This window comes from Aspergillus affinis, assembly GCF_023601865.1.
Source record: "Aspergillus affinis strain CMG 70 chromosome Unknown NODE_138_length_87845_cov_86_099250, whole genome shotgun sequence".
Classification (NCBI taxonomy): Eukaryota; Fungi; Ascomycota; class Eurotiomycetes; order Eurotiales; family Aspergillaceae; genus Aspergillus; species Aspergillus affinis.
In genome coordinates, this window is record NW_026515919.1 from 27,332 (window position 1) to 51,900 (window position 24,569).

Below are 24,569 nucleotides of genomic sequence, written 5' to 3' on the forward strand. Positions count from 1 at the left end.
CGTCGGCCTGAGGCTAGGCCTCAAGCTTTTATCAGTTCCTAGGGCTATTCCCTCGTTTGTATACATTCTGTTCCTTTTCCTTGCCCCATACCGCCTTCTTGCACAGGGCTTTTGAGCTTGTTTGCTCTCCTTGGGATTCTAGCAGGGTGGGTGACGCCTAGGTGTGCCCAGGCCACCCTTCCTGTTAGCCTTCTCCGGTTCGTTCAGCCTCCTCTAGAGCTTCTAGGCCCTTTTCATTGTCTCTCTCTGCTCTGTGTTGGTCCTTCTGGTGTTGTTTTCCAGAAAGAGTCACGTCTGTATTAGCTATAAAGTCCAGTAGGGCTTTAGTAGCTTTAGGCTCCCCAAAGAGCCTGCTTTCCGGGTGGGTTTCTTGTACGGAAGGCCTTGCTATTCCCGCTCTATCTAGAGCTGTATATATCACCTCTCGTTGCCGTCGCCATTGCCTGCAGCTGACTAGTATATGAGAGACTGTCTCCCTAGGAGCTTGGCAGTTTTGGCAGGTCGCTCTTTCCCGAGATTTTATGCGGTGTAGATATGATCCGATAGCTGCATGTGCTACCTTCATCTGGAAGTATCGGCTAGCTAGGCCCTTAGTAGCTGTTGCTGTTATAGGATCCAGTTGCCAGCCTCTTCCAGATTTATAGGTTCTCTGTGTCGATTGGGATCTCCGGTTAAGACTATTCTCCAGCCAGTGTTATCTGCTTATTCTTAACGCCTCTGTACGGGTTCTGCGAGTAAATGCTAGTGAGATCTCTCTGCAGCCTGGTCCCGGTGTTTGTGTTGCGGCTTGTTTTGCTTCTTGATCTGCCCTTTCGTTTCCTTCTATACCTGCATGTCCTGGGACCCATTGAATTATCGGATCTTGGCCCCTAATGTAAGCCCCCTGTCCACTAGCTTTACCATTAGACTAAAAAGGCACAATGATTGACCAACAGGTCATTCAGCTAGTGTACTATATACGTCAGGTCCCTGACACCTAGATAGCAGGTCCTGAGCGGCACTGCGTACATCAGCAGCTATTGCCTGACCTGGTCCAGGTCAGAGGGGGGGGGGTTTAAATAGTAAGTATTTAGTATGAAAGAAGGAAATTCATACAGAACAATAGCCTCACACTTATATTGTGGCAATTGTTGTTCCCGAGAACTATCAGCGAAGTACGCAGTATCCCCAATTTAGAGCCTAGGTTTGGCAGCCTAAGCCCCTAGACCAAGGGCTGTGGATAGCCCCAAGTAAATCCCTAGGGTGGCTAAAGTGAGCGCTAAAATGGGCCACCCGTCCGCTGGGTGCGAGGTGCCGTTCCGGGCTCTAATCGCCAGTTGGTGGATGGACTGCGGGAAGGCGCACGCTGACCGCCTGGGTGTATGTGGAAATTGAAAGGCGTTTAGTTCAACTTTTTTTCTAGACTCTAGTCATGCTAGAAATGTAAATGTCAGGTAAATTATAGATTCTTCGGTTATCCCTCTTCATATAAGTGAACTGGACGAGCTGGACGAGCTGGACCAGCTCCCCTAGGACCCCTACAACTTGGTCAGATGGCACACCTGATCTGCTTAGTCATGACCGGGCAGCGCCTGCCAAGAAAAATAAAAGAATTCCTTAAAAACTTCAAACAGCTCTCCTGTCATGACCACAACCTATTTTTTATTTCTGAGAGTTTGGGGTGATTCTCTATATTCTCCTCTACAAGATTTGCTACTTTGATAGTATAATCAAGAGGTATGGTGTTTTCAACCCTGATTGGCCAAGCATTGTTGATTGATATTGAAAGCGGGTGGAAATCGGAGCCAAACTGAGCGCTCTGAACGGGCTTTTCCCGCGCCCACTAATCTGTGGGATATCAGATATCAGATAGATTCACCACGTCCTACCAGACTGCCACTTTCAACCACCTTACCTGATATTCACCTGATATCTACTTTTCTTTTTACTTTCCTGTGCGAGGTGTCTGGAATATCCTTTATTTCACTCAAGACAACACTTCTTATCTCCAAACTCAGTTTCTTGATCTTTCTTCTTTCACCTGGATTATATTCACTTAATCTCGTTAGAAGGTTTAAATCCTATGACTAAGCAGCCATCGACTGCCCGAATGGGACTAGACTCAACAGGGAGCCAGACTTGAAAGAAGACTTTCCTCAGTTCCTCTCCTTTTATCTCTATTCTCTAGGATCTCCATGGGCGCTGCAAGTTGCACTCCATCCCCTCCGCCCGGCCTCCCAACCCGCTCCCTGGATTCTAGAGGCCTGGCCCTCGCGTTCTCGGGCGTGTCTCTCCACAATGGTCATAGACCTTACTCAGGACTCTGATTCCGACAATCAGAATCGCCTCCAGACTTGGGTAAGTGAGGTTTAAGTGGGTAACGGGTTTCCCGGATCTAGGACCTGTTTTTATTTCTTGATTTTCTCCCCTTCGCGACGATCGTCATGTCTTTATTCTTTGGGTATGCTTGCGCTACAGAACCATGTACCACCTGCTACGTTCTTTACCCTTTCTTAAAGGAGATTTCCAGCTGGAAAAGTTTACAGTGTAATACTTGAACTTTGCAGAACTTCAACTCACTTACTTTGATTTTACTTTCCTCTTGGATTATTCATGCTCTCTGGATCACCTGGTGTCGTTGACGTGTCTCGTGATCATCAGCTGACCCGAATCTATACGGTTACAGCCTGTCAATGGAAACCACGTCCTTCCAGCACAGCCAGCCTTTACCTCAAGTTTAACCAATCACAGTACAGTACCGCTGAAGCGGAAACAGGACGGACTGGAATGGCCCTCTGCTGTCCCTGATGGCCCCTTCAACCAGGCAAATTTCTCCGGGTTTCCAAATGGAGATTCTAAAGGGGCAGACAGTGAGAATCCAGCCTCTCAGTCAACCGACATCTACAGAATTCAAGCACAAAGAAAACTTCAGTCTTTCGCGGAGCACAATTACCAAAGTTCTTATAAAAAACGGCCTCATATTATCGCCACAAATGGCACTTACCAGAGCCCTTATGAACCTAACTACAAGCCTCACCTCTCACAAAGTCAAGCCCAGCCATCCACCCCTAGCCCCGGTCCTACTAGCCAAGAGGAAGGAAACAAGATCGCAGTTGTGGTCCCGTCTCCTTCTCGTCAACTAAAACGAGAGATTGCGTCTGCTAGTTGGTCGAGATCCGATCATGGCCCGACTGGTTTATCTCAAGAGTACTATCCCACCGATGCATATGAGAAGCGCGCACTGAAGGGAATCTATCCATCTACTAGAAAGGTCAACCGGGCCAAAATCCCCTTCCAGATCGGCTCCCCTGGTCCATTTCTCACCTCCCCCCCTAAGATAAACCGACAATTGCAGCTTTCCTTAGAGCGCAAATTGTCAGGTATCAAAGGCCCTCCTGTCACGTTCGCTGCTGCCGATCAAAAACTGCTAGCGCAGTTTGGAAACTTCGAGTTCATTAACAGCAACAAGCTGCGAAGAGGGGTGCAGCCGGCCCCGGAAGAATTTCACGGGGGCTGCTCTTGTGACTCGTTCTGTGACCCGGGCCGCTGCACTTGTCTCGAGACTGAGGAGAACGATTCCAAGAGCACGATCATTCCGTACGAGAGAGCAAAAGACGATGGGCGGCTCATGGTGTTAACACCGGATTTCCTCAAGCGGCGTATGATGATCTCTGAATGTGGGTCTCGGTGCGACTGCAATGCGGCCTGTTGGAATCGCGTCGTGCAGAGTGGACGCCAGGTGAGGTTAGAGATTTTCCATACTGGCAACCGTGGATTTGGTACGTAACTTTCTGTTTCTCTTCTAAGATGATCATTCGCTAAGATAGACAGGCCTTCGCTCCCCGGACCTGATTCGCGCTGGTCAATTTATTGACTGTTATCTTGGTGAGGTCGTCACTAAGGATGTTGCCGATGTGCGCGAAGAGCTCTGCATGGCAAAACATGGTCACTCATACCTGTTTGGCTTGGATTGGTTTGTTGATACAGTGGCCGAGGAGGACATGTTCGTGATAGACGGTCAGAAGTTTGGAGCCCCTACACGGTTTATGAATCACTCGTGTAATCCAAATTGCCGCTTGCTTCCAGCTACACGCAACAACGCGGACCAGCGGCTGTATGATCTTGCCTTTTTTTCTTTGAAGGAGATCCCGCCTATGACTGAGTTGACTTTCGATTACAACCCTGATGCGGAGAGTGTTGATGTCGTCAGCGAAGATTCTCAGGCAAAGCTTTGTCTCTGTGGGGAGCCTAACTGTCGGAAACAATTGTGGCCGAACCAGCGCAAGGGAACTAGATGATCGTCGTCCTGTCTGGTATGCTCTCGGAGTCCTGACTTTCTATCTCCAACTGAGCTTTAACTCGAACTGTACACTGCCTTTGCCTGGATAAATATGACAGATATCTGCTGGCATCTCCCTTCGTCTCCCTCAACGTTGTCTCCGACCCGATGTCCCGTCTTCATGATATGTTACAAGTCAGACCTCCCCTGGTTCCAACTACGAAGCCGTCATTGGTATGGTTTACCTCTCGTCAGACCTTACCGATTCTATCTACAAACTCACTATAATATAGAGTTGATTCCGGTGCAGTACACTACCGTGCAGTGTGATTGGACGATGAAACCCCTCCATCCATCAACATCAACCTCTCCTTATCTATCTGTTCATTACCTTTCTGTCATTTTTGGTCCTGTCTTTCACTGGTCTTCCAAATACCCAAGTTCTGCTTTACCTTTTTTTTTTCCCTTCCCCTTTTGGCATGTATTTGCATTTGCATTGCACTTGACTTGACCTAACTTTTTCTGCCCTGCAGTTACATGCATAATACGGTGGATGCTTTGGTTTTGTTTCTCGTTTCGTTTTTACCGGAGTCGAATGGAGTGGCATGGAGTGATACGGGAAATGTACTGTATGTACCTAGTCTGGCACGGCGGTATGAGGGAATGTACTCAGATTGTTGATCCACCTAATCTGGCTCGGCTCGGTTCGATTAATGAGCGATACAATGCATGCATGGATCTGAATCGGTCACCTGCTGTGCTGTTGGTATGGCATTTTTTCCCTAGGTGATCCTAATAGCATAGCATAGCATAGCATGACCCTGGCATATCAATCTAGCAAAGAATTTTTTTTTAAAAAAAAGAGAGAGCATAGCATATCATATGGTACATATATTAATAGTTCATTCCCTATACAGTAAACAAATAGTAAACGTCCCTATACTTCCCTAAGCTATACATCGAAACATGGATAAGACAAGCAAAGAACCCGATAAACAGATAATAGAAATCAGAACTATCCACCCTCGCTCATAAGTACACAGATCGAATTTAATCAAACCAAACCAAACCAAACAAGATAGGCTCAGCTATTGTGTTCCGGAAGAATACCTATACTATACTCCTTTCCGTTTCATTATCCACCTTTTCCTTCTGTTCATCCATAGATAGTGATCGATCAATGAATGAATGAATGAAGAGTCATCGCTTCGCTTCGATAACTCCATACCCATTCAGAGGTGCTCAAGTCCAAAATCAAATACACAGACCGATAGATTAATCACTAAACCAAACCCAAAACCAGACTCCAGATCCGGAAATAGATTCCTCAACCAAACCCCCTTCCTCCCTCCCAGAGTATAACAACCCACCAAGGTACCCAAAAACCATCAAAGATAATAATCCAAGACCAACGAGCCCCATAAACAGAGACCAGAGAACAAACAAGACCCTGAATGAGAAAGAGAAGAAAAGAAAGAGATCATCTCCCCTCCTCCATAACCTCAAATATCCCCTCCATGACAACCCTCTGCTGTTGTCCCCAAGTTCCCAACCCAAGTCCCAACCCCGAAGAAAAAGAAGAGAAAGACGAATCCATCTCCACCGCCCCATCCATACTCATACTCGGCGCCAACCCCATCTCCATATCCTCAAACCCGCCAATCCCAAAGGCCGCTGACGCAGCGTACGAGCCCGAGGTATAAGGGCCCGAGGGTCTGGGCTCTAACATCTCGAGCCCCAGCCGCTCGATGCTATCCTCTTCTGCGCGCCATCGTTCTTCGCGGAGGGCGACTTCTGTGCGCGAGGGGCGTCGACGGAGGAAGATGGTTGAGGACGGGCGCGGGGATGAAGAGGATGCGCCGAAGAGGGAACACGCGCTGAGGCGGAAGGGGGAGCCCGGGCTGGGGCTTGCGCTGGTGGAGGATGGGGAGTAGGAGGGATGGTGGGTGTTGGTGTTGGAGTAGGGGTGGCGATCGCGGGTGGGGAGACGGCCTCGGCGGTGGTGGGTTGGCGGGTTGTTGTTGTGGTGGAGGCGGCGAGGTCGGTGACTTGTAGTGGTGAGGTTGTAGAAGGGAGAGGTGGGTGGGGAGGGCGAGGAGATTGAGGCGGTGGTGGTGGGACTGGTTGGGCTGGTTGTTGGGCTGGTGTTGCTGGTGGGTTGAACTTGGTCTTGAGGACGAGGAGTAGTAGAAGAAGAAGAGGGAGGGTGGAAGGAAGTGTGGAGGGGGTTGAGGTTGGGGCGCATTCTTGAGAGTTACTCCGTATAACTAGAGGACGAGGATGAGGAGGATAGAATGTCGATCGGGAGATCGGGAGGACAAGAGGAAGAGATTAGAATGATGGGAAGATCTAAAGAATGACTAGAGGGTAAGAATCCCCGAGAGAACGTCGCGAATAAATACGAAGGCCCAAGGAAACGAGGAGGCAAAAGCGCCAGCAAAAGCAAAGAAAGAAAGGAAACACGAGAGTCCAGAGGGAATTAAATTCAAGTCGGGCCCGGACACGACATCGGATTATATGAGATTAATCTATAATGCAAGGCGCCCGAAGACGGCGATCGCGCGATGATCGATCAACTTGGCTGCTTCCGGAGAGCGCGCCGTTTCCGACTTCATCGCTTTAGGTTTTCCCCTTCTCAGCGAGGAGGCAAGACTTAGTCAAGTCAAGTCAAGTCAAGGTCTTTCTGAATCGCCTCCTTTGCCTCCGCTTCCGGTAATCCCTTGGCCCTCCCTCTCACGCTCCCTCTCTACCTTGCTGGGTCTTACCCGGTCTTATGCCTAGTCTTATGCCTTGTCCCTGTCGGCCTTGGTTCCAGTAAATCAATCATACATTTACACTCAGTCACGTACATACAAAGAGTCGCCGGAAAAATTCACAGAAATAGTCTCCGACACGCCACCGCTATGCAATTCCCAAGATTCTAGCGGACGGAAGAATGCTGAATGCATTCGGTGCTGCAATTCACGCCAAGAACGTCAAGAAATTGAAAGAATCAGAAAATGTCAGAAATTTCAGAAGAATGTGACAGGTAACATGCGCGAGATCGGGGTTTGTCAGAACCCCCCATGATGGCCTATGTATCGTTCAGATGATAAAATTGACGGGGGAAAAATAGCAAGGAAATAAATAAAAAATAAAAAATAAAAAATAAATAAAAAAGGTCAAAGCAAATTCATCATATCATAGAATATGTACGGTTATAATAAAAGATCTCACGAATCCGATCATCGATCCGATCGTCGCTGCGTGAAACTTCGTCGAATACTCTCCCCCCAGGCGGATTCGCCCAGGGATTGCATCACGTCGCGTACACTCATCGGGCTGTTCTGGCGCGAGCGCTCCCCAGCATCCGGCGTCTCGTCGTGAGGGTCCGGCCCCGTGTCGTACGTAGAAGACGTCGTGTGTGCGCGGTCCCGCCGCGGCGAGAGCGATGGGCTGATGCTCGACCATTCCGTCGTCGTCGGCGAGCTGGTGGCCGAGATGTGGCCCAGCCGGCTGGTATCGATACGTGGTAGATGAGCACCGCGTTGTGTGGACGGGCCAGGATCGCCTCCGGCACCACTGGTTGGCGAGGTGGGTGACAGCATGGGTTCGGCGCTAGGCACCAGAGGCTCCTGCGTCGCGAGTCGGCGGCGCTCCTCTTCCGGCTGGTCGTCGTGAGATCCGTCGTCGACGAAGATCTCTGGCACCGAGAACTGCGGCACGAAGCTCATGCGCGCCGATTTCTTATGCTCGATGCGGCGACGGAACTCGCGCGACCAGTACAACGTGTCGAAGAAGCCGATGACCGTGGCGCGACGCACCGCTTCGTCGACGCGCTGCAATCGGGCACGCCGACGCAGGAACTCCTCGAGTCGCAGACTCTTGCTGTCGGTGATCACGTTGTAATGCGCTAGGATCATGAGACACGAGTGGAACGAGATGCCGCGCACCGGGTCCGCCGAGACCAGCACCTCCTCGTAAAAGGTATTGAGTCGCTGCCGGCGCTCGCGCACGTTGTCGATGTCGATGCGTCGGAGGATGCGCGCCATGCGGTCCATGTCGAGCCCTTCCACCACGCGCCGGTGCGCAATCAACGAGTCGCGCTTGTCGACCTTGCACTCCTCCAAGATGCGCCCGATCGTGAACTCGCCCTCGTAGATGCGCATCGAGAAGACACCCGACAGTTCTCCCAGCAATCGCGGGAACTGCTCCTTGGAAATGTACCCCGTGCCGTCGGGGTCATACGTCGCCCAGGCCTGTTTGAACCGACGGATCTCCTCCCGACTCAACGCGTAGAGCCCGCTGCTTCGCTGATACACGTAGGAAAAGCTCTCGTAAATCAACGACACGAACAAGGACACGAAAATGTACATGCTGATGATATTCCAGGAGATGAACAGGGAGCGAGCCCACGGCGCACTGCCGCAGTCGTCGTTCAAGAAGTCGCTGCCGTACGTGCACAGGGGCGGTTCCATCGTGGCAAAGTCCTCCATCAGCTCGTTCCACCCCTCGCCGCAGCTGGTTCGGAAGAGCAGGATCAGAGACCGTGGGACGTCGCGGAAGTTGACGTTGTTGTTCTCGTTGTCGCCAAACTTGGTGAGTCCGAATGCTTGGTTCATCGCGATCGCGTACACCAGGAATAGCACGAACCAGGTGGCCAGGAGGTTTCCGATGGACGTCAAACTACCCGCCGCCGTCTTGAACAGCTGGTCGAGTTGGTTGTTGCGCGGGATCAGCAGGAGCGTGCAGGCCACGAGAAAGAGCTTATTCAACTCCACGATCACCTGCTGGTCTCCAAAGAAATTCAGAATCGTCGTGGCAAACGCCCCCGGAACCGCGATCAACGAAAAAAGGTCCCAGGAGCTTCGCGTAAACCGGTGCCAGCCCAATCCAAGCAGTCGGATGAGAACGTTGGCAATGTAAAAAAGGCCGAATATAAAGAAGAGACCCTCTGCAGGTACGAAGTCAGTCAGACTGCCATCTTGGAAAGGGAACGTCTTTAAGGAGATAACTTACGTCTGATAAAATCCCACCACTTCGGCTCGGGGTAGTATTCCAGAACAAGCAGCAATAGATGAAGCATCAATATGGTAGTAATGCATCTAGCCCATCGCCCATGTTTCTTGACAGCAACACGATAGCACCACATCTTCCACTTGTGGCTGGAGGTCTCGAACGAGCGTTTGGAAGGAGAGATCTGCCGGAGAAGCTTCCTCAACTCGAGCCAGGACCGCTGCTCCGCCGTCAAGAAGGCCACACCAGTCTGTTCCGTGTAGTTTCGCATGAACACAGACACGAACAGCGTCAAGACGAAGACGGCACCGAGCAAGTTGAACACAACGAAAAAGAGCCCGTTCTCCGGCGCTATGTAGTCCTCGGGCTGCTCACCTACGCTGGTGATGCTCATGGAACTTGCGAGGACATCCGTCCAACCCTCCTGACTGACAATCTGAAACAGGATGAAGAGCGAATTTCCGAAATTGTCGAAATCGTAGTACGGGTTAGCAGCCGCTCGAGGCGCTAGAACCTCCCAATTGTAAGGCGTATTGGTGTACTCGTTCACGCAGTAATCCAAGTTGCCCTCGAAGTCGTCATCGTTGCATTGCACCAATTGGCCGTTGAACAGATTGACTCCATAGATAGCGAACGGAATCAGGAAACTCATCGAAACGGACGCGGCCTATTCAAAACATCAGCTCCACTGCACCTACCAAAAGATTAGTGCAGGACTTACAGCAATAACTTTCCATCCTCCCACAATGATAACGGAATGAAAGGTGTTCTTGGCACTGTCGCTCACGTTCAGCAATCTCAGCGCTCTCAGCGCCTTGAAAGCCCCAATGGCTCTAGAAACTCCCCAGTCCTCGAATACCGAACTGATCACGTTAATCCAAAGAGTCACAAGCACGACACCGTCAATGAATCCCCAGGACCCTCGGAAGTAAGCGTTCGGCGTCCAAAAGAACCCGTCTGCGATGACTTTGATCATGGCCTCGATGGAGAAAAGAATGGCGAATCCCATGTCGGTATAAGTGAACCAGTCTCGGTCGTTCCGGAAGTGGTCTCGTTGATAGATCGGAGTAGTAATACACGCGAGCAACACCATGGCGACGATAGCGGCGTAGACGAAGGCAGAGAACGAGTACCACATCGGCTTGTACGGATCAACGCCTTCAACACGCTGGTGTCCGCGTCCAGGCCCGACAACGCGCTGACACACTCGGCGTAAGGGGTTGTCCGGCGCGAAGAGAAACAGGGATTTGTTATAATTCGGGTGTCGCATGAGGTATTCTCGCTGCGCACGCTTCCTCTGTTCGGCGGCGGATACGACCTCCTGCGCCATGGCCCGGGGATCCAGCTCTTCGTAGGCGCGAGAGAACTTCAGTTTGGAATAGAATGGGTTGGGTTCTTTACGCGTAATAAATGACGTCGCGGCCGTCCACATGCGCGCAAACACACCCGGCTCCTCGGTCTCTGCCGGGGCCGTGGCCGTGGCCTCCATGTACCGACCTCGACGGTTTTCTGTGGCCCCTTCCTGCTCGTCCAGGAAATCTTGGACGACTGCATCTTTGAGCAGCATTTCCAGAGCCGCAGGCCCGTAATCAAGGGGATCTTTGTAACGATCCGAGTCCCGACCCATCATGAGGATCTTGGTTAGGGAAAGGTTCCCCTGGGAGTTCGGACTGACATGCTTTTGCTCCAGGAATGCTCTGACTTGCTGGACGCGCTTCTCGTCTTCCGACACATCGAAACTCTCCTGGATGACTGCAATAAACATGTTCAAGGTGACAAAGTTGGCCACAACGAACCAGATGATGAGAAAAGTGGCGGAAATCCAGGCGGTACGGTAATCGTAGGTGTATGATGTAGCATTATAGAGCATACTGGTCCAATTTTCACTGGACAGGATAATATACATCCCCAGGAAGGAATTGTAAATGTTTTTGAAATTGATGTCGGCGTCGTCAACGTCAAGAAGCTGGCTGCGAAAGAGCTGGGTGGCGAAGATAGCGGCAAGGTAGGTGATCAGGAACACAAATACAATCAAGTTACTCAGACCTTTGGCGTTGCGGAAGACGACCTGAATCAAATTTCTCGTCACGGAGAAAGCCAGCACCACCCGATACACTCGAAGAATCTGGAAGAGAGTGAGGACCGAGTAAGGCCTTCCAGAGTGCTTGATGGCGGGAATTTGAATGATACAGGTGACGATAACTATCAACAAGTCCGCCCAATTGCGCCGATGATGGTGAAACTTGCGCCAGTCGGATGCAAAGCGCAAAACGATTTCGACCAGCAACGTAAAGGTAATGACCGTTTCCGTGATGTCGATAAATTTTTCTCGATCATCCGACATGGAAGCGCTCCTCAATGCCTGTGCGATGAGACCGAAAAGGATCACGGTGACCCAAAACCAGTCGGTCTTGCTATATAGGCGCCTAAATTGGCTCATTTTCGGGGATGATTGCTCCTCCTCCTTCTCCGCCGAGCCTACTTTATCCACGGCGAAAGCACTCCGTTTACTTTCTTCTCGGATGACCTGAAAAGTGTGCGTGATCACGGCAATCAACAAGTTGACCATCCACAAACTTAGAATGAGGAACCCAAAGGCAAAAAAGAGGGCGGCAGCAAGATAATCACTGTCGGTCATATAGTAGAGAAGATCCGTGAAAGTGTTCGAGCTCATGATGACAAAAACGAGTTCCAGAGAGTAGAGAATGCTATCGAAGCTCATGGTTCCACTGTAAGGGTTGGTGTCTTCGACACATTCCGATCCTTTCGGGCAGATATATCCTTTCGGTTTCGCTGTAACCGGATAGCCGTCCCTGTCGATCCATGACTTCTTGTCGCCGGTGACGGGGTCGAGATACCCACCACACAATTGGAGGGTGCCGTCCGGGTCATTCAAGGCAAAATCCTCCTGTCCGTCAACACCACGCCAGACACAACTTCTTCCGAAGCTTGACTTGAAACTTTGGATGCCGACAATAGCAAAGAGAAGCCAGAAGAAGCCTACAAGGAAGGCAACGTGGACCATCAAGGGGGCAGCCTTCTTAAGACTTCGGAGAATAATCTGATTCGATATACATCAGCAACGTGGTACAACACACACAAACTTAATAGCACCACGACGGAACTTACAGATGTGCCATTCGTCAAAGCAAGGAGACGTAAAAGACGCAGACAGCTAAGCATTCGAAAGACATAGAGCTGCTGGGTGGTCTCGACTCCAAACACGGACAGAAAGAAAGCAACCCAGTAAGCCACCACGGCGACAAAGTCGAGACGGTTGAATGAATGTCGAAGGAAGGCCCGATGAGCGAGTCTCACCCGACGCTTCTGGAGAGGATCATCGGCCAGGGTTTGCTGCTCGATTTGATTCAGCCCACCGGTGAATGTGCGTATAATCGAGGCTTGATTATGTTCGGGGCCTGGAGATGGTCTTCTCGTCGACGGATTTCGCTGCGGAGCGATGAGGTTCTTTCCTTTCTCTGCTACGGCCTTTCGAAACCCTAGCGATCGGTCTATTGTACTGTACTCTGCAGGATTCATGATGAAGCCCGACACCAGGATTTTGGCAATCAGTTCAAGCGTGTAAATGACAAAGATAGCAAAGTAGGGGTAATCCATCACACTAGCACCCCATCTCCCGGCGTGATGCCAGTCTGACATTGACGTTTCAATCGTCAATAAAATGGTTTGGATGATGATCACAACCAGAATGAACGGTTCGGTAAAAGAGTGAACCAGGATATCACAAAGTCGCACGCGAAGAGGGTTATCCGGGCCCAAGATGCCGAGAGACTTCCCCTTGAGCGGATTGTTGAGAGATCTCCATGCCTTACTGGCGGTGGACTTCTCTCTTTTGACATGGCTGTTCAGCTCGGGCGTCGGGGGGGCATCGTGGGCGTAATCCGGCAGCGAAGGAAGCGACGGGGGTTCTTCGAGTCGCGAATTCTTATGGGACTCTTCCCTCTGTATCGATTGTTCCACCACCTCTGGTTCGTTACTGAGGTTGACGACACGCTGCGACATGGATTTCATCATCGAGCTGGCCCGCAGCAGAGCAGAACCCGACGCCGACGGAGACAGCGAACGACCCCTCTCCGTCGCATTGCTTCCACCGCGACTCCTCCCACCCAGTCCGCCTTCCAGGTTGTGTAGATCGTCACCTAAGCGCGCCCCGGTATGGCCGTCGTCGGGGAAATGAACGGTCTGCGCGCTGTGTCTGTCATTCTGTCGCCCGCGGTCGGGGATCGCCCCGCTGATAGGTTGAATATTTCCGATATTCGTCAAGGGCGCGGTGTCGCTATACGAAACGCTAGGGGTGAGGCTATGCGCGGGCTCCTGCAGACCGAAGCTGTCCAAGGGAATGGTATCGAGGTCGTCGCGGCTGCGCGTGGCAGGGTGGTCCGGGGGGCCGGTGAAACTGATTCCGACGGAGGACATGGCGGCCGCGAAGGCCCCTGGATCATCGACATCGTGGGCATCGGAGTCTTGACGGCGGCGGCGCGCAGTTCCTGCAGCTGTCGTGCTTTCGATCGGTGAATCCTCCGCTATCCTCGCGTAATTCGTCTCCGACCGGCCTCTTCTGGTCAACGATCGCCCTGGCAGAAACCTGCTTCCCGCCTCTTGATGTCCCCCGATATCTGGCGGGCCGGAGAGGTCTTGTAAGGGGATTGAATGATCTGACGAAAAGCTGTCTTCGTGGGGGCCGCGGTCATGGCTATTGGAAGCCATCATAGGCACAGGATCGTATCGCTAACCAAACGGAGACATCGCCAGGCCGCAAGAAACAGCTCGAGATGTAAAGTAAAGATGGTTTATTCGTTGACGGTCGTTGGATCGGAGACGTTCAATCGGTCGCGGAGAAGCAAATATCGGCAGCTGTCAAATTGTTGGGGGCTGTTGCTGAATATCTCCCGATGCTGAGTCCGTCCGGGGAGGAATCGTCTTTTTTTCGCGCTCTCTCTTTCTTCCTCTCTGGATTAATTAGTTTTAGGGGTAAAAAGGTACAGAGAAAAAGGACTGGTTGCAATCGGTCGGAACGGAACGTTTGAAATTGGGGCCAGTGATCAGTCCAACAGGCCGGACGAAGAAGGCATAGTCGGGAAATGAATGGAGGATTGGATAATGAGAATAATCCGGGACGATAATAATAAATTAAATGAATAATGGACAGGTGGTCGGCCTTCGACTGGAGCACTAATCACTCTTAGATCGCAAAGACAGCGGAGCTTCTGGGCCAAGCCGGGGCTGAGAAAGCCTCTGTGTGGCCCGTTGAACGCCTTATGGTCTCTTGCAGATCCCACCAGCCACGGGCGGAAGTTGCCTTCATGACTGAACCATGATAGAACTCTAGATATGATTATGTTGGATACTATTGAAGGTACATGCTATCTACCGAGCGGGGGACCTCATCCATGTCTCTACCCTACACACTGGATCCTATAGAGCAGTACGTGTATGTCCTGGCACGGAAATTTACCCAGATGGAGACAATGAGGTTGCCTAACTCCGTTCCCGCCAGCTCCAAAAATAGATTGGGACATTTTTGACATGCTCCATCCTTGGTTCTTCATTTTAGAACGATTCACTACGGACGTACGGAGCATGTTTCATGTAAAGGTCTTCTGTCCGCATCATCCCAGTCCCCTGGGTACCCTCTATCGTTGGAAATCAATGGCCGCTTTTGTAGTTACATGGGAATGACCGATGACCAGGGAAAAAGAAGCGACCAAAAAACTAGGCTCAAATAATATTCAATACGCATTAAACAATTCAGTCCGTCTCCATCGGATTGCCCTGGGCCGAGTCCTTGACATGGTTCCGAACGCCTTGCAGGAATGTCTCGACAGCATCCCCTCCGCCCAGTGGGACCCCTCCCCTACGCATGAACCCTCCATTTTCAACGGGAATCTTGAGCGCCTCGCTGATACTCGGTAGACCGCCGTCTCGGATAGCCGTCGTCAGGCTCGCCAGACTCTGCGTAAACTGCGGCGAGTGTAGCACTTTGCGAAGAATGCCCTTCTTTTGCGACAGCTCCAGAGACTCCATGACCGCGGACGCGATCTCCGAGCTATCCTCGGCAGGCACATCCTCCACTTCGGCGGCCAACAGAAGAAGCGTGGGGGGTAGGAAGCTCAAAAGATTGTCGACGGTCTTGTCGTCCGCGGATTCAACAAAAGGAAGCGTAGCTGATGGTGGAAGGAGGTCTTGCAGCGTAGTAAATGGTCTGTCAGGGTCCTGGGGTTGGTTGGTCGATTTCCCTTGGATGGACTGCAAGAAGTTCTGCACGACCGACGAAGGATCCGAGTCATCTGCGGCACTATTGCGGTGTTAGCGTTAGCACATGATTCACAGTACGATCAAGACAAAAGCGGGTTTGACGTGGGCCTGTCCAGCCAGAAGAAATGCTGCGGAAGACTGGCAAAAGAAAAACAGAGATCTGTACCTACGCTCTTCCGCCGTCGGCACCACCCTCCCTCGACTCTTGGCCTTCCTCTCTGACATCTCCACCGGTAGCATCCGGGCCCGCTCCGCCACTGTTTCCGCCGTGGTTATGGCTCGGGTCGTGGTCGACACCTTCGACATCCTCCATAGTCTCGTCATCGTCGCCGCCGCCGGGCCCACTAGGAAGGTTGGCGATTTCATCCTCCACGTCGACTTCCTCACCCTGAAGGAGCGTGTTGACGATATCTCCGAGCTTGAGGTCCCGAGGGCTGAACCAGCTCGCATCGCCTCGCTCGTGCTGGGACTTGGACTGTAGCCAGAAAAGGTACCGCTGGGAGCTGGAGGAGAACTTCAAGACGTAGACGCGACCGTTCGTGGGTGTGCTGTTGCCGGCGGGCTTGTAGGGCAAAAAGCTTCCGTCCGAGGGGACCATCACCAAGTCCAGTTCGGGCTCCGTGTGAGGAGCGGACCGCGGCCGCCAGCAGAAGTGTACCAATTCATCTTCCGAATAGAGATAGATGTAGCCGGGCGTCGTCTTAGGTTTGACGATGGGGGTGTCACTGGACGTCTATGATTATGGACAACTGCAGTTAGCCAAGAGCTTGGATGATTCGAAGCTGCTTTCTCACTCAGCCTGCTACTTACATCCAGGTCACAGATGCCCGCCTTGAAGGTAATAATGGGGGCGATAGACATGATCGAAGAATGAGTCGTCAATAACAATTATGCAAAACAAGAAGAATGAAAGTAGATCGACTTGTGATGATGCCCCAGACAAGAGTGATTCGCCGAGGATGGGGAAGAAGCTGCTGGCGCGGAAGAGAAGATACGTCAGTTCGGTTCAAGCACAGCGGCAACAACATCGGACCGGCTGAGTCAGCCCCTCACGGTGCGTTCTAGGTCGCTGTGCGGCTCCCTTGGGTGGCGGCCTTAGGCCACTATCGGGCGGTATCGCGGGCGCTCCAAATCGGCACTAGCGCATTTCGGCTAGGGCTCGTGATTCCCACAAACCTCAGATTTCCCGCCCTGGGCCGCAAGTAGACCGTCACACATCAATTCCAACAACCCGCCGTCGACAACCACCCCCTTCATTCTTTTCGACTTCTCTTCGTCCCCAGCAGCCAATATGTCGGACTCTACTGTTGGCCAGACGAAGCAGTTTGGAAAGGGCCAGAGGACCGTGCCGGCCCAGAAGGCCCAGAAATGGTACCCCGTTGATGACGAGAGGCAGGCCCGGAAAGTCAGTACATCCTGAAGGAAAATCAAGAAAGCACAAGAACACACAAGAAAGTCCTGCGTCAATGGAAGATGCTGGTCCGTTATTTTGGAAACAACTGCGACAATTGCGCCGGTCGAAATCCGCCAGGACCAGAACGACCGGTGTGAATTGGGGAACAGAAACCTGGAGTTTGTGTTAATAACGGGATCGCATCTTTCGTTTTCGCATGATTTACTATATCCTCATCCTTTTTTCGCAAATTCCACACCTCTTCGACAAACCAGGGAAACAGAAACAAGTATTCTGACAATTTTTGTTGCAACAATCTAGGTCCGCAAGGCTGTCCGTCCCACCAAGCTCCGTGAGAGCCTAAAGCCCGGTACCGTTCTGATCCTCCTTGCCGGTCGCTTCCGCGGCAAGCGTGTCGTCCTCCTGAAGCACCTCGACCAGGGTGTTCTCCTCGTCACTGGTCCCTTCAAGATCAACGGTGTTCCCCTCCGCCGTGTGAACTCCCGCTACGTGATCGCCACCAGCACTCAGGTTGACATCAGCGGTGTTGACGCCAAGACTCTCGAGAAGGTCTCCGCCGCCGACTACTTCACCAAGGAGAAGGTCAACGAGAAGAAGACTGAGGAGGCTTTCTTCAAGCAGGGAGAGAAGCCCCAGGTACGTGCAGACCAGAGCTTGCGCTTTTCATTATGGGATATATCCTTCTAGACGCATCTGGGGAAAGAAACTCTAGATAAGCGGGGAAAGAGATGAAGATATCTCCTTGGAAGAAGACAAATAACTAACTAGGTTCTTTTTCGACTCTACAGAAGAAGGTCGTTGCTAGCGCTCGTGCCAGCGACCAGAAGTCCGTCGACCAGTCCATCCTCGCTTCCGTCAAGAAGGAGAACTTCCTCGGCAGCTACCTCGCTACCTCTTTCAGCCTGCGGAACGGCGACAAGCCCCACGAGATGAAGTGGTAAACATGTCGATGCGGCGGCCGCGGGTTCGGTGATTTGAAGTGTGGAGGAAATTCTTCTTAAATGTGAGGGGCGGCTTAGAATGCGGATTGGCAGTCTTTTTTTTTGCTTTTTTTCTTTTTCTTTTCTACCCTTTACTACTTCTCCCAATCCTACCTCGATACCTCGAGTTCAGGATTTGGGGGAGGGAACAAGGATGGAAAGACAGGAAGGGGGGATAAAAAAAGGGTCAACGCAGGGAAGGAAAAAGAACCAAAGCTTTCATGAAATATGTAACTTCGATTCGGAGTCCCGATTTTGCTCTTATTAGGATTTACGGTCAATTCGGAAGAAAAAAAAACACAAACCAAATCCCTCCCTCTGTTTCACGGAACCTAGCTCGTTACCTTGGTTTCTTTTCCATCTCGCACGATCCTCTTTGGATTGCTGATCTTGCAGGAAAACTTGTTTCTCAGTTATGTTTTCTTTGATAAATGAGCTGCAATATGAATTTCAAACACAAAACAAGGCAAAAAGACCAAAAAAAAACTGCTACCACTCTATATTCAGTATGTATTATCGATATTAGGGTCGGCTATCTCTTTTATAATAAACAGTTCTTATATATACATACGTACTCCGTACAGGATTCGTCGGAGATTCTACTGTAACTATCCGTTAAGTCGTTCTAAATCGGTTTGGGTGTGCCCTAATCAATCCCCGATAGTGGCGAATGAATCCCCAGGAATTGATTTCTTATCCACCTTCCCCGGTTTCTCTATAGTCTATCCTAAGCTACCGACTAAGTGCGTGCATCATTGCAGTATCCGGTTCTAATCTCCAATCCTCAAAATACATGGCTCAATGACATCGTAGCAACATATAGCACACAAAGTAGACGTGTACAAGATAATCGACCCCTCCAACAAATACAGACACACAGCGGCAAATAATAAAAAAGACTAATTCCTCCCTCCCATATGTACCGCACCAAATCCCAAAGGCAAATTCACCACCAAAGTCGCTTCGCAACTGAATGTCCATCCGTTTAACTAATCAACCAACAGATCAATCAATGGGAAGACAGACCAAAGGAACGAACCGACTCAATTTCCCTTCTTCTTGAACCGGCTCCGATCATAGAACTTCCGGCTCGTACTCTCATCTACCGCCCGCTGCACCTTATCCGCCAGATCCTTGCGCTGCCCACCCTCATCATCCTCGTCGTCCGCAACCAGCGTCCCACAAACCCAATCCATCAGACCGAAGCGCCCGAAGTTACCCTCCGCGCCGCTGAACAGGTGGATCTCGGTGCGACGGGCAATACCGCCGAGGAGGAACTTGCCGGGCATGACGGAGTAGCCGGAGAAGGCAAAGGTCTCTTCGAGGGAGACGAACGCCATGTAGAACAGGTAGGTGAGCATGTGGATGCGGAACAGCACGGCGGGAGTGTACGTCGGCAGGAACGTGCCGAGGAGGTAGAGGGCGGGGTGGTCGTAGTGCGCCGTGAGGGGGAAGGGGATGCGAAGGGAGTGGTACCAGGAGCGATGGATTTTGGTGATGAAGGAGAGTCGGCGATCTCGGGAGTGCAGGAGGTAGCGGTGGATAAAGTATGCGAGGACCTACAGCGACATGATCATGTTAGTTTGAGCTCGAAACTGGGCAAGTAGGGGCGGGAGAGAAAAGGCAGATGTAGGGGAGAGCTCACCTCGCGGACCAAAAGAGCAGCAAGCAGTCCCTTGACGATCTCGAACGGCATGGGCAATTTGATAGACACCTTCACCGCGCTGCGCATGCGCATGCCATCGATTCGAAGTTTCTCGATGGCCGCCTGCACCACAACGCTCAGGAAGATATTCAGCAGTGACCATCCGGCCACTTTGACAGTCTCCAGTCGGAGTCTGGCCCGTCGACCACCACTAGGAAGACCAGCTTCGCCATGAACTTTGATAAACGCCGCAGCAGAGGGCGTGAGGATATCGAATAGGAAGAACAGCAACGATGGTAAGAAGCAGAAGATCACGCGCACGGCGATGGTGCCGAACAATTCAACGCGGAGGGGCGTGTGCGACAGTACCAAGGTTGTCCATGTCATGTAGAAGAAGATGAAATTCAGAGTCGTGCTATAGGACGACAGGGCCGGAATGAGTAGGACAGTCATGATTGGCAGCGAGAAGAGGGCGTCCAGCATGATGACGGTCGGGACGGCGACGACGCCGTGGTCGGGTTATATATGGCGCCTGGAAACTTCAAGGGTCTATGGTTCATCTGCCGGTTGGCATTCTGAATGAGAGTGTCCCAGGAACCGTTGGAACAAAGAGCCGGACAATCAAAGAATCGAATAAAAATAATGGATGGGAAGTGGGACGGACTAAATTCCCAGCCATCGTCGCAAACTGCAAAGAGCGCGGGCTTTTGCGGTCGCGCCCTCGACGGCCTCGACGTCACTCCGATCGGCGGCAAGCCCTACGCTAAGCCTACTCGGGCCCCCATCTTTGTTCTGCAGGCTCGACTGTTCCTCCGCCTTCCCATGGTTGCGCTTCGCTGTGAAAGCGAGAGATCAAGGGGCCTTTATGTGGATGATGCCTATTGAGGTTTCAGTTGTCTTTTTAGTGGGTTTATTTTTACTGTACATGTTGAATAACTCGAGGTTCTGAGTATATATTCTGGTCACGGTTGAGATATATATCTCCCGTTCTTGCTGTGTGGTAGCTTCTGGTCGATAGGAGACAACATCAATTGATGCAAGTCTACTCGATGATATAATCACTACCAGAGAATAGGAGACAGTTCAAAAGAAAGGATAGCTTTTCATTCATTGTCCGTGGACCGACAAAGGCAGGAAGTGCCAAAGGGAGACGAACTAATGTCATTATCGTATGTTATGGATATGCTTCAAAGGACGGGAATGTCAAAGGCTATAAGGATAAACACAAGAAAGCACTGCAGGGTATTTAATGTACAGCATCAGACCAGTCGTAACATGCGAAATCATGCCCGAGCCTTGGATGGCGGAAGACCATACTTCACCCCCCAGTTCCAAGCCTGTCTGCGGAGATCGGGAGTGACCTGCAGGAATGCCAAGCTGCTGATCCAGCTGGTCAAGGTGTCGCGGATAGCGTAGTTCCTGGGGCTGCCGCCGAGAGCGCTGCCCTTCATCACATGGCCAACAAACATCGTAGTGATCAGGTACTCGCCCCTCTCCAGAGCCTCGATCGAGATCTTCGCAACCTCCTTGGGGGACTGGGGCTTGTCAGCGGCCTCCAGTTGCTTGGTGAGCTCGGGCTTCAATCGTTGTTCCTTGTCAAAGCCGGGACTCAAGATGCCCATGGGGAAGATCGTATGAATCTTGACGTCGGCGGGAGTTGCTTCGCAGCGGGTCTTGGTGATGCGAGAGCCGTTGTACATTTCGATTTCCTGGCTGAGTGTATCGGACAAAGAACGAATGGCAGCCTTGGCAGGGGAATAAGGGGCATAGCCAGCAATGGGAACAAAAGCAAGAGTGGAACAAGTGAAGATCAAATGTCTGCGAGGCAGGGCCTGCTGTTCGCTGGGACCGACGGGCATCAGCCACTTCTTGAGCACGGCATGAGCGGTGTTGGCAGCAGTCCAGTAGACCGTGTCCATCTGGTCCCGGAGCATCTGCACGGGCGTGTCAATGAAGAAGCCCGGGTTGCAGTAGCCGGCGCAGCACCAGACAACATCGGGAGGAAGACCGCCGTTCCACTCCGTGACCTCTTCGATCATCCGCTCGCACTCGGCGGGATTGGTCAGGTCGGCACTGATGAAGTGGAATCTCTGCTTCTTGAAGTCCGCAGCGGACCCCTGGGGAAACTCGTGAGCAGAGTGCCAAGCAACTAGGGAGAAGAAGAGCACGTACCTTGACAACTTCCAAGGACTCCTGCAGCTTCGCAGTGGTGCGTGCAACGAGGACGACATTGGCACCCTTTTCGGCAAGCAGGGAGCCAGTGGCTTTGCCCATGCCCTCGGAGCCACCGGTGATCACGATGGTCTGCCAGCGAAGTGTCAGTCAACTGCCCCTGAGATGAGGAGATGATCAAGTAGACTCACCCGGCCGTCCACCACAAACTCGTTACGAGTTCCGAAGCCAAGCATTTTGCTAGCGGTATATACGAAGAATCCGAAGAGAACGACTGAGATTCCCAGCTGGGTGGGCGATAAGTCATGCAAGTTGAACGATAGTATTGGAGGATGCATGAGGAAGAAAGAAAGGAAGAAACGGAGGGGAAGAAGAAGAGGGAATGTCAACACGCCGTCCGAGGCTTCCTTACACGTTCAAATGGGGGGAGCCTGCCTGTTTAGTTGTTTCGTATGTTGAGTTAGGAGAAAGGCGGAAGGCGGAAGGCGGAAGGAGGAGAGCGACTGGCCGGTATGCACATAACCGTACCGTATCGTAGTTAAGCGGGGACTCTCTCCATCTCAATGTATCATCATGTATGAAAAAGCAAATAGCACAAACACCCCCGACATGGCTTAGCGTACTGCGGGCGGTGAGAGACCCGCCCCAAAATTTTATCAAAAGTTTATCGATGCGAGAGCGCCGGAGTTTTGTAGTCTCGTCCAGATTCCCTACGATCCATAAATCATGGCGAAGAAAAGAAAGGCCGGCGGTCGTCCTGCCGCTAGAAATGCGCCTGCCCCGGAAAAGACCAAATTTGCTGTCGAAGAGAGGTTCGACGACTCAGAGGACGAATTTCAAACCGGTCGCGATCAAGTTCTACTGGACGAAGCCCCCGATGCGAAAAGACGCCGGAAATTGATCGAGGATGGTGAGCTGCTCTCAATTCCCCGGTACTCATATTGAATCTATCTCTAATCATGCGGGGTCACAGAGCAAGCTATTCAACCCTCCGATGAGGAGGTCATGGGCTACGAGTCCGTAGACGAAGACGACTTGGATGATGACGAAGAAGACGGCTACTATGAGGACGGTGTTGATGACGACGATGACGAGGACATCTTAGGGAAGAAAAAGCGACGCGGCGGCTCCGATGACGAGGACGACGAAGGTATAGCCGCCTGGGGCTCTTCCAAGAAGGATCTCTACAATGCCGACCAGATCGAAACGGAGGCCGATGCGCTCGAGGAAGAAAAGGAGGCGAAGCGACTCCAACAGAAGCAGCTGGAGGCAATGAACGAGGCCGACTTTGGTTTCGACGAATCCGAGTGGATGGAATCCGGTAAAGAGAAGGATGACGGAGAGGCCGAAGCCGGCGTGGTAACGGAAGTCCTGCCGCAGGCCGAAATCTCCGAAGACCTGAGCGAGGAAGAGAAATTGAAGATCCTGAAATCAAGATACCCCGAATTCGAACCGCTGGCCAAAGATCTCAGTGACCTTCAGTCGGTACACCAGGAGCTTGCACAGGCTGCGAGCGTAACAGAGATTAACGACGACACCTTGGACGCCCCCCCTGTTTCTGTCATTAAATTCCGCGCTTTGTCGGCTTATCTCGGCACAATTGGTCTCTACTTCATGCTCTTGACATCCCCAGCAAATGACACGGAAGGAAAGGCGGCTGCCCTCTCGCCGGCCGACCTGCGCGCCCACCCGGTTATGGGATCTCTCGTCAAATCCCGAAAGCTTTGGGAGAAGGTTAAGGATCTTAGCGACCCCGAGCCTTCCGAGGTGGACAGCGACGAGGAGCAGGAGGAACTGGATCTCGCACCCACAACTAAGAAGGATAGCAAGAAGACAAAGGAAGCTAAGGAGAAGGCGCGGAAATTGTCCAAGGCTGAGCGCGTCGCTGAGGCGGCCCAGGCCGAAGCCGACGCTCGCAGAGCAGAGCAACTCAAGAAGACAGACGCAAATCTTGCCGATCTATCCGACCTTATCACGGCGCCCGGCACGAAGCGCGCCGTTCAAAAGACGAAGAGATCTGCCAAGGAGGATGACGATTCGGATTTCGGTGACGAAGAAGCCCTCACCGCTCGGGAAGCCGAGGAGAAGGCTAAGCAGAAACGCTCCCTCCGCTTCTACACCTCGCAGCTCGCCCAGAAGGCGAACAAGCGTACCGCGGCCGGCCGGGATGCTGGTGGTGATGCAGATCTACCTTACCGCGAGCGCCTGAGGGATCGCCAGGCCCGCTTAAACGCGGAAGCCGAGAAGCGTGGTCGCCAGCAACCCAAGGGAGCCGAACAGCTTGGCGGCGACAGTGACGACGAGGACCGTCGGGTCGCCCACGAATTGCGAGGCGAAGGAGCCGGCACCGATGATGACGAATACTACGACATGGTGGCGTCCCGGACCAACAAGCGCAAGGACGACAAGAAGGCTCGCGCCGATGCCTACGCGCAGGCCGCCCGTGAGGGTGGACAAGTCGAGGTCCAGGAGGAGATTGGACCGGACGGCAAACGAGCTATTTCGTACCAGATCATGAAGAATAAGGGTCTTGCGGCTAAGCGGAACAAGGACTCGCGCAACCCTCGTGTCAAGAAGAGGAAGAGATTCGAAGATAAGAAGAAGAAGCTGAGTAGTATTCGACAGCAGTACAAGGGTGGTGAAGGTCGTGGCGGCTACGCTGGTGAACTTACAGGTATCAAGAAGAACCTGGTTAAAAGTGTTAAACTCTAGCCTTGGGTTGGTTCTGGGCGTTGCTATATGTGATATCAAAATGGATTTTCTTATTGCGTGTACATATATTACTAGATCTTTTGGACAGGCTAATGTCTTTTCATTACCCGATTCAGT

General features: G+C 51.9%; 8 protein-coding genes across 8 annotated transcripts; 3 read left to right on the forward strand and 5 right to left on the reverse strand.

Moving 5' to 3' along the window:
• Positions 1-2,277: 2,277 nt before the first annotated feature.
• On the forward strand, positions 2,278-4,277 carry clrD (histone-lysine N-methyltransferase Clr4; the record flags this gene model as incomplete). The annotated part of the gene is made up of 3 exons (XM_053093753.1): positions 2,278-2,337; positions 2,666-3,758; positions 3,811-4,277. 3 exons carry the CDS (start codon positions 2,278-2,280, stop codon positions 4,275-4,277), a joined length of 1,620 nt encoding a protein of 539 aa, XP_052951400.1.
• Positions 4,278-5,738: 1,461 nt separating this feature from the next.
• Positions 5,739-6,503, reverse strand: KD926_001823 (uncharacterized protein; the record flags this gene model as incomplete). Its single annotated transcript, XM_053093754.1, has 1 exon — positions 5,739-6,503. One exon carries the CDS (start codon positions 6,501-6,503, stop codon positions 5,739-5,741), a length of 765 nt encoding a protein of 254 aa, XP_052951401.1.
• A 979-nt stretch (positions 6,504-7,482) lies between these two features.
• On the reverse strand, positions 7,483-13,984 carry cch1 (calcium channel protein CCH1; the record flags this gene model as incomplete). The annotated part of the gene is made up of 4 exons (XM_053093755.1): positions 7,483-9,191; positions 9,257-9,920; positions 9,975-12,314; positions 12,383-13,984. 4 exons carry the CDS (start codon positions 13,982-13,984, stop codon positions 7,483-7,485), a joined length of 6,315 nt encoding a protein of 2,104 aa, XP_052951402.1.
• Positions 13,985-15,022: 1,038 nt separating this feature from the next.
• On the reverse strand, positions 15,023-16,390 carry KD926_001825 (uncharacterized protein; the record flags this gene model as incomplete). Its single annotated transcript, XM_053093756.1, has 3 exons — positions 15,023-15,569; positions 15,700-16,262; positions 16,340-16,390. 3 exons carry the CDS (start codon positions 16,388-16,390, stop codon positions 15,023-15,025), a joined length of 1,161 nt encoding a protein of 386 aa, XP_052951403.1.
• A 430-nt stretch (positions 16,391-16,820) lies between these two features.
• On the forward strand, positions 16,821-17,884 carry KD926_001826 (60S ribosomal protein eL6; the record flags this gene model as incomplete). The annotated part of the gene is made up of 3 exons (XM_053093757.1): positions 16,821-16,934; positions 17,244-17,579; positions 17,732-17,884. 3 exons carry the CDS (start codon positions 16,821-16,823, stop codon positions 17,882-17,884), a joined length of 603 nt encoding a protein of 200 aa, XP_052951404.1.
• Positions 17,885-18,966: 1,082 nt separating this feature from the next.
• On the reverse strand, positions 18,967-20,051 carry KD926_001827 (sterol desaturase family protein; the record flags this gene model as incomplete). The annotated part of the gene is made up of 2 exons (XM_053093758.1): positions 18,967-19,482; positions 19,569-20,051. 2 exons carry the CDS (start codon positions 20,049-20,051, stop codon positions 18,967-18,969), a joined length of 999 nt encoding a protein of 332 aa, XP_052951405.1.
• An 800-nt stretch (positions 20,052-20,851) lies between these two features.
• ksrA (3-dehydrosphinganine reductase) lies at positions 20,852-21,976 on the reverse strand (the record flags this gene model as incomplete). The annotated part of the gene is made up of 3 exons (XM_053093759.1): positions 20,852-21,685; positions 21,741-21,872; positions 21,932-21,976. The coding sequence occupies 3 exons, from the start codon at positions 21,974-21,976 to the stop codon at positions 20,852-20,854; spliced, it is 1,011 nt and encodes a 336-aa protein (XP_052951406.1).
• A 490-nt stretch (positions 21,977-22,466) lies between these two features.
• Positions 22,467-24,452, forward strand: KD926_001829 (something about silencing 10 family protein; the record flags this gene model as incomplete). The annotated part of the gene is made up of 2 exons (XM_053093760.1): positions 22,467-22,650; positions 22,714-24,452. The coding sequence occupies 2 exons, from the start codon at positions 22,467-22,469 to the stop codon at positions 24,450-24,452; spliced, it is 1,923 nt and encodes a 640-aa protein (XP_052951407.1).
• Between the last annotated feature and the right edge of the window lie 117 nt (positions 24,453-24,569).